General features: G+C 38.3%; 1 protein-coding gene across 1 annotated transcript; it reads left to right on the plus strand.

The window, feature by feature from the left end:
• Nucleotides 1-963: 963 nt before the first annotated feature.
• On the plus strand, nt 964-1,825 carry LOC115628959 (peptidoglycan-recognition protein SA). Its single transcript, XM_030525234.1, has 3 exons — nt 964-1,253; nt 1,327-1,445; nt 1,517-1,825. The coding sequence occupies exons 1-3, from the start codon at nt 964-966 to the stop codon at nt 1,699-1,701; spliced, it is 594 nt and encodes a 197-aa protein (XP_030381094.1). The 3' UTR covers nt 1,702-1,825.
• The last annotated feature ends 6,007 nt before the right edge of the window (nt 1,826-7,832 follow it).

The following is a 7,832-nucleotide window of genomic DNA, read 5'->3' on the forward strand; positions in this document are numbered from 1 at the left end:
GAAATATATACAAAATAATTACATTTTGTAAGTAAATTTTTGCAGCGATTGATAATGTGGGATAAGAAAGCAATATTGGATATATACATACTTGTATATGATATATGTATATATATGAATATAGAATTTAAGAAAATGAAGTGGTAATAAAAATAATTCATGCTTTATTTGAATTTGAAGGTTTTCTTTATGCTTCTGTAGAAATATAAGAAATATATACAAAATAATTATATTTTGTAAGTAAATTTTTGCAGCGATTGATAATGTGGGATAAGAAAGCAATATTGGATATATGTATACATATATGATATATATACATATACATGAATATAGGATTTAAAAAAATGGAGTGGTAATAAAAATAATTCAGGCTTTATTTTAATTTGAAGATTTTGTAACTTGCTTAGGCTTCTTTAGATCTTCATGCATGCAAGAAATATAGGAAATATATAAAATTAATTACATTAATTAAGATAAGAGTGATCATCTGGGATGAGAAAGCAATAGTGAAGGGTTGGTTGGCTTACAATGGAGAACGACCCGACAATAAACTAAAATAAAAACGAGTGCAGGGTATTGCGAAATGTCGTTGTCAGTGCTAATTTTGTTGGTGCTGCTGCTAAAGGAGTGTTTCGAGCGCTGAGCAGAAGTCGCACATTCATGATCTACATATGACATACATACATATATGTATGTATGGGCATACTCGTATCTGGTCCGCCAAGTGATTCCCGGTGAGGTGAGCAATGAGGCGACGTCAAAAGCAGAAACACGTTTGGCTTTAAAAGTGGCGCGAGAGAGACGGAGACAGAGTGGGAGTGGGAGAGGGAGAGGGAGAGCGCGCGATGAATTGAGATTGAACGGTGAGGCAGCTCATGGAAATCCCACAAGAATTGGCTTGATAAGAGCTCGCACTCGGCCTGTGGCCTGTGGCCTGTGTTTGCAAGCGTCAGTGTAGCCGAAATGTTCAGAACAACAACGTTGCTGCTGGTGCTCGGGCTCGGGCTCGGGCTCGCTGGTGCGGCTTTCGGCGGCCAATACAGCACCAAGGACTGTCCGCGAATCAAACTGAAGCGGCAATGGGGCGGCAAGCCGGCCACGGGACTCGACTATCAGGTGCGACCCATCCGCTATGTGGTCGTTCATCACACGGTGACCTCCGATTGTAGCGGATTTGTAGAGTGCGCCGAAATTCTGCAAAACATGCAGTCCTATCACCAGAATCAGCTCAACTATCATGATATTTGCTACAAGTAAGTGTGCGGCCCGACCCGCAGCCTCTGAACCCTACTTATCGGCGCACCATGCCACCACCACTGTGCTCAGTTTTCTCATAGGAAATGACGGAGTTGTCTACGAGGGCACTGGCTGGGGCGTCACTGGATCCCACACTTATGGCTATAATGCCAACGGCACAGGCATCGCTTTCATTGGCAATTACGTGGGTAAGGGCAACTCTTCCGCTTCCTGCAATTAATTTGTAGTTTTTCGTTAACCTATTGCATTTCTTTTGCAGAGAAACTGCCCCCACAGGCCGCCCTTGATGCTGCCAAGAGCTTGCTCGCCTGTGGCGTCAAGCAGGGCGAGCTTAGCGAGGATTATCATCTGTTGGCCGCCTCGCAGGTTAGTGATACGAAGAGTCCCGGACTAACCTTGTATAACGAAATACAGGAATGGCCTCACTGGCTCTCCAATCCGTGAATGGCCACCTAGGCGTTGCTTAACCCTTTCACGGCTACTGGGCCAACGAACACAACAATTCAAGATAATGGCCCTTTCTCTGTAAAAATAAACAAAAATATAATAAAACCTAACAGCGTGTTAATTCTGTTGAACCAGACAACGGATGTCATTCCTTCGTGGGAATTTCATCATTTAACTGGGAGTTATTATCTCCGTTTAGGTACAACTTAGTGGAAATAAGAGGAAGCAGGATTCTAGTAGTGGCACATTTTTATTTTCATAACATTCAGGACAGTAAGCCATCCAATTGTCGAAATTGTCTATTCCAGCACAAATGGAAGATTTCAGGCTTTCGCAGAGCCTTAGAAATCTCTTCAAGTATTATCTTGACTTTTCAAATACGACTTTGTCACCAAGGGGTTAAGCATGTGTACAAATTATGTTTTATTCTCTGTGGTAATGTCCAAGAGATGGCGTTTTAAGTTACATTTGCTAAAACCTTTAAAATGTGGTCGTTTAGTAGTGCCCTACAGATGGCGCTGTACTGTCAATTACACCTAATTCTGTTTTTGCACGGTATTTTTTTACACAATGTTGATATAACACGGTTTGAAAATTAAAAATTGCATATATCCAATCACCTATTTTTGCATATGATTAATGTCTTTTTTTACACGGAACCATTCTACCGTGTAAAAACAGAATTAGGTGTATAGATTTATGCGTTTTCTTATGAAAATATTTAAATCCATGATTGCCTCAAAGAATATTTTATGTAGCACCGTTTTAACGAAAAGTTATCATTTCTGAGTACCTTTTTAAGCAAAAAGCATAAAATTGATTAAAATACAAAACTTGTATAACAATGACAAAAAAGTACCAGTTTTGTTAGTAAAATACCAAAAGTGGCAACCGTATTTAAAGACATTTGCGAATGTTGTTAAAACAGGAGTGTTTTCTCTATTGCATTGTCCGACAGGTGGCGTTTTTCGGAATATGGTTGGTGTTTTGGCTAAGGTATTGATGGAATTCTATCTGTCCTGCTCACTCTAAGGCGCACCTGTTCAAAGCGGCTAACACATGCGCACAAACACGCTGCTTACTCTTATAAATGCGCAGCGCACTATGGCTTTCGCTTTGGCGCGACTGTTTTCAGTTGTCAGTCTGTTGCTGCAGCGAATTCGAGACGGACGTATGGGAAACTGCGGCCGGGCGATTAACACTTGCTATTGGAATTAACTTTCGTCATAGATGATGGTGTTGTTGTTGTTTGATGTTCTTTTGTGAGAAACTCGCAACTTGTTTGCGTTTACGTTTACGTTTGTGCGTGCGACGTCGTCAGCGTCTATATTTCCGCATTAAGGAAAACAAATAAATTGTTGTTGTTTGTTGTGCGCGTTTTAAGCCGCGCGCTTGTCCGCGTCTTAGTCGCGACCTGTTGCAATACACACACACGCACACACACATATGCACACACACATATGCACACACACCGAGAAGTGTAGGTGTGTGAGTGTTCGTCAGTACCGGAGTGTTTGTGTGTGCGCACAAATTGTTCGTTAGTTTTTGTATTTTGTTTGTTTTTTTTTGTTTTATTTTGGTTTTTGTGTCAAACCGCAATACTAAACTTTCTACTGCGCGCGCGCGACTAGCGACATCGATGCGTTTTATCAGCGATTTATCAGCGTTGAAAACAACAACACAGAAAATGCAACGCAATGCAATGCATTTGAACAGTTTTTAAATGCAACAAAACAAAATAAAACCAATTTTTGTTTAAGTTTTTCATTTTTGTTGAAGTGAAAGCGTGTGAAAAGCTGAAAAGCCTGCCTGCCTGCCTGCCTTAACATTGCCAAAGCTGAGGGCGACACCTTGACAGAAACCCAAACCCATATTTACATACACACATACATACATAATTTACATACATATGTATGTACATACATATATACTTGTATATGTAAAGTGACGAAGCGACAAAAGCAACTAGCAGTTGCTTCTGACAGAGTGAGAGAGAGTGCGAGAGGGGGAGAGAGCGAGCCTGAATCTGAAACATTTAACCTCTTAATATCCTGTTTTGTGGCCAAGATGTTTCCGGCCGGCTTCCATACATGGGACTAATTGAAACCGCAACTGTTGCGCCCTACCACAGCATTACAGATAAAGGTAAGTGGCAACAACAAGCCCAACCATTGCAATGGCTGGGAGTGCCGCATTGTGGCAGACACTGAGTCGCGCCTAAGGCTTATCAGAGTGCTGCTTAACAGGTCTCATTAGCTATCACATTAGTATGAGTATAAGTATTAGTATAAGTACACGCGAAACAATGCAATGGCTTTAAAGAGCTAACCATTGATGACATAAGTCTGTCACTAAGTTCATTACTTAGTAGTTAAGTTTAGATAAAGGGCTTAGGTGCGAAAGTCGCTTACACTTGAACTGGGATTGGTCTGCGTTTTGTTCTCTGGGCTGCCAGACTAAACATGTACTCTGGCCGACGATTATATATGCATCTTGGCTAGATCCAGCGTGACTAGCTCCTTAAGCATATACATATTAGTTCTCCAAAATTGAATAACAACACTCATATGTACATATATATCCACAGTTCCCTTTATACATATACTACAAGTAGTATATTGACACATACTTGTAGTCCACGAAAATCCAGTTGGGAGTTATAAATCAATGCAGAAACTATCACACTATGTTGGGAAAACGGTCCCAAATAGACTTCTTTAGTGGAACAAAGCCCACATTTGGACAGGTTCCAGTTGACCAATTAGTTGTCCATATTTAAGGTGCTGCATGCATTATTTGAGCGTATGAGTGGCTTCTCACTTTCCACACCCAGGAAAAGGTGCAGCCCATACCAAGAAGAACAAACAACAGCGCTCGACTTTAAGATAGCCTGCACCCCAATTTCCTTGAACTCGCCCATGCTCCCTATTTCTCAACCTAACTTGAATGCGAAGTATACATAAGTATTTATAATACATAGGTATGTGCTTTTTAAACATCCCCGGTTATGTATCGCCCTTTGGCGATAAATGAAGTGAACGAAATGTAGACGGACTTGCTCAAAAGCTTGAACTTGCTGATTTCGAATTATAAAAAACAACTATATAATTATCTAAACAGTATTAGTAGTACTCTTGATTTTAAAACAGATTTGAACCGACCATGCACATACTTATATACAAAAATGTTTCGCTCAAGCCCCAATACTAATACGACTGAGAACGGAAGATGTTTCCAGATTTCCAGGAGTAAACATATTCTATTTTCGTACTGGACATGAAATTATTTCTGTTTGGAGTCATTTTCTTAAGCAACTTCTGGTGATTTGATTTTGAACTGCCATCAATCAGAAGAGAAAGACTCCAATATTATATTTGTTTAATGGTAGTTTTAATTTCAACGGCGCGAACGTTTCAATTTAAATCATAATTATGGGTATACGAGTATGTCTGCATGCACCTGATTCGTCAGATATAGACTGCCATTTATTAAAAATGAAAATATGTTACCACACCCTATCAGCTATATCAAATATTAATAAGCAGCCACCTCAAAATATTTCCTACTCTTTACATCTGGTCCTAACTATTTTCGTCACAACTACAAGCATTTTCGATTACCGATGTTATCTCCAGACTTTGTCGTTACATATTTGTCGAACATTTTTCCATAAGAGTGGGAGCGACGCAGACTGTTCACACATTCAACATTTTGGAAAAGCGCTTCTAAATGAGAGAGTCTCACGAGTTTGCTCCAATCGGCCAGTTTCTAGTAGTAGTCAAAAGCATTGTATTTGTGTATATCATGTTTTTAAAGAATTGTCCATTCCCAAAACAATGATGTTGATACCATAGTATATTAAATTATTTAACCTTTCTGACAGTTTTCGTTTCAAAAACTACCCAAAGCTCTAATGGCACTGCTGGAGATTTATGGAAAATACTTGTCTGTAGTCCTTATGGTTTTAGAAACTGGTTTAATTCTCATGATGATGAGCTTCTTTTGTCGATTAGTAAACATTTCTTTATTTTATTTTATTTGGTTTAAATCAAATTTGGTTGGAAATCAAAAATTGTAATTGTATTTAATAATAATAATGACAATTTTCTTTAATTCGTTGGGAACTGTGAAAATGCCAAACCAATAGATGGGCTACGAATATATTGTTCCTGAAAATGAAATACTTCATTATAGTTTCATTTCTAGTCGAATATTTTAACAGAAACAGAATGAATTTACAGATTTCTTTATCTATATAGTAGCTACAGCAAAGTAATTGAAGTTCCATTATCTGCAACTTGCAATCTTCAAAATGAGTAAAACTGATTTGCTTCCAGCTTAATAGTGGAATTTGTTATTTTATTTGGTTTAATTAAGATTTGGTTATAAATCAAAAATAGCAGGGGATAGTAATACGTAATAGATGTAGTACGAATATATTGTTCCGGCAAAGGAAGGACTTCAATTTTGTTACTTTTCTAGTCGATATATTTCTTTTGGCTTAACCATCAAATATTTCAACAGAAATAGAATGAGTTTTCAAATTTCAAGACAGTCGAAGTGAAGTTCCATTTAAATTGCAATCTTCAGAATGCGTAAAAGTGATTTGCTTTCTGCTGAAAAGTGGAATTGCCACAGCAGATTTCGACTCGTCCATATTTGTAAGGCGTGTTGCCAATGGTTTGGGTCAACTCAAGACCAAATTGTGGCACCTCTACTTATGGTCGAGGCATTCAAATGATTTATATACTTGTATATTGTAGCAGTATAGTGTGTTGTTACCGTTGCGGCTCTTGTAGTGTTTGTTGTTGTTGTTGTTATTGTTGTGTTGGCCTTTTTTTTTTTTTTTTTTGAAAAAAACAATTTTGCACATTTTTGGGCAAGCATTTTAGTTTTTGTTGTTGTGTTTTGTAGTTGCTTCGTTTTTGGCAAAACGCTGTAAACTCTTTGGCTTTAACTTCGGCTCTGGCTGCTGTGGCGACGTCTGCCCAAGGCACACATATTTGGAGTTTCGGGGTCATCAGCTCTTAAAGACGCGACGATAGCGCTCACAATTGCCGGCCACCAATAGTTGCGTACATATATATATATATATATATATATATACATGTAAGCAGAAAAATTTCTGCCTTATATGCACATGCATATATGACCATGTTTGTGCAGATGACTTTAACATAAATATATAGTTATTTGTATATACACACTATACTTGTACGCGTATGTATGTGTGTGCTTGGCTGCTACTGTTCTTCAGATTTTTGTGTGTTTGTCGTTTTTGGTGGGCTGGTGTCATGGCCAAATGACAAAATAAGCGTCTTTCAACATTTTCAAGTCGCTCGAATTACTTGGCCGCTTTGTAATTGTGAGGCGCTACTTTCGCACGCCCCATGAACGCAGTTGCAGTTGTTGCAATTTTTTGTTGTTGTTGTTGTTTTTGTTGTTGTCGTCGCCGTCGTTGTCGTTACTTTGACCGCCCCATTGATAATTGTCGGTTTCCTACCGCATGCCTTGGATAGGCGAGACAAGTCAGGCTCCAAGTGCCACAGCTAGACAGGCTGTCAGACAGACAGACAGGCAGACAGGCGGGCAAGGAGTTATATGACAGTACACTCAGATCTATCCACTGGCCGTGTTTTTTTTATGTCTTTGTTTTAATGAAGCGCAGCATTAAATTGGAGAAACTACTCGTGGCGATATATTTTGAGGAAGGAGTCTACAAAAATTGTCGCATCATAGAACTCCTCTGCCGAACAGCAGAGACTAAAAAAGTTAAAGCTTGCCTCCAGATTTAAATCTTGGCTGACTATATCAAGAAGAAATGTACTCCCATTTAAAGATTGTTATTAGAAAAGATACTCTCAAATGTTGGAATATACATACTGTGTACAATATCGGTTCCGATATAAGAACAACAAATTGTTTTCAAAATGAAATACTATACTATGTAAGTCACAAAATTTCAACTTTAGCATTATTAATTAGGAAAAGCACTTGTTTTCATGTCCAGTCTTTCATAAATATATTCTTAAATCAAATATGTTTGTATTAACGCATATATGTACTTATCATAAAATAATATATTATGATATGTATTACATATGTTATTTCTAATTATTTCGTTATTT

The sequence above is a fragment of the Scaptodrosophila lebanonensis genome, unplaced genomic scaffold, assembly GCF_003285725.1.
Source record: "Scaptodrosophila lebanonensis strain 11010-0011.00,11010-0021.00 unplaced genomic scaffold, SlebRS2 tig00000129-arrow-arrow-pilon, whole genome shotgun sequence".
Classification (NCBI taxonomy): domain Eukaryota; kingdom Metazoa; phylum Arthropoda; class Insecta; order Diptera; family Drosophilidae; genus Scaptodrosophila; species Scaptodrosophila lebanonensis.

Bases quoted from the DNA above. Each gene is read 5' to 3' on its own strand.
- LOC115628959 (XM_030525234.1), top strand. From the start codon at position 964: ATGTTCAGAACAACAACGTTGCTGCTGGTGCTCGGGCTCGGGCTCGGG. The intron at 1,254-1,326 runs GTAAGTGTGCGG...CACTGTGCTCAG, and splicing joins TATCATGATATTTGCTACAA to TTTTCTCATAGGAAATGACG. The intron at 1,446-1,516 runs GTAAGGGCAACT...TTTCTTTTGCAG, and splicing joins TTTCATTGGCAATTACGTGG to AGAAACTGCCCCCACAGGCC.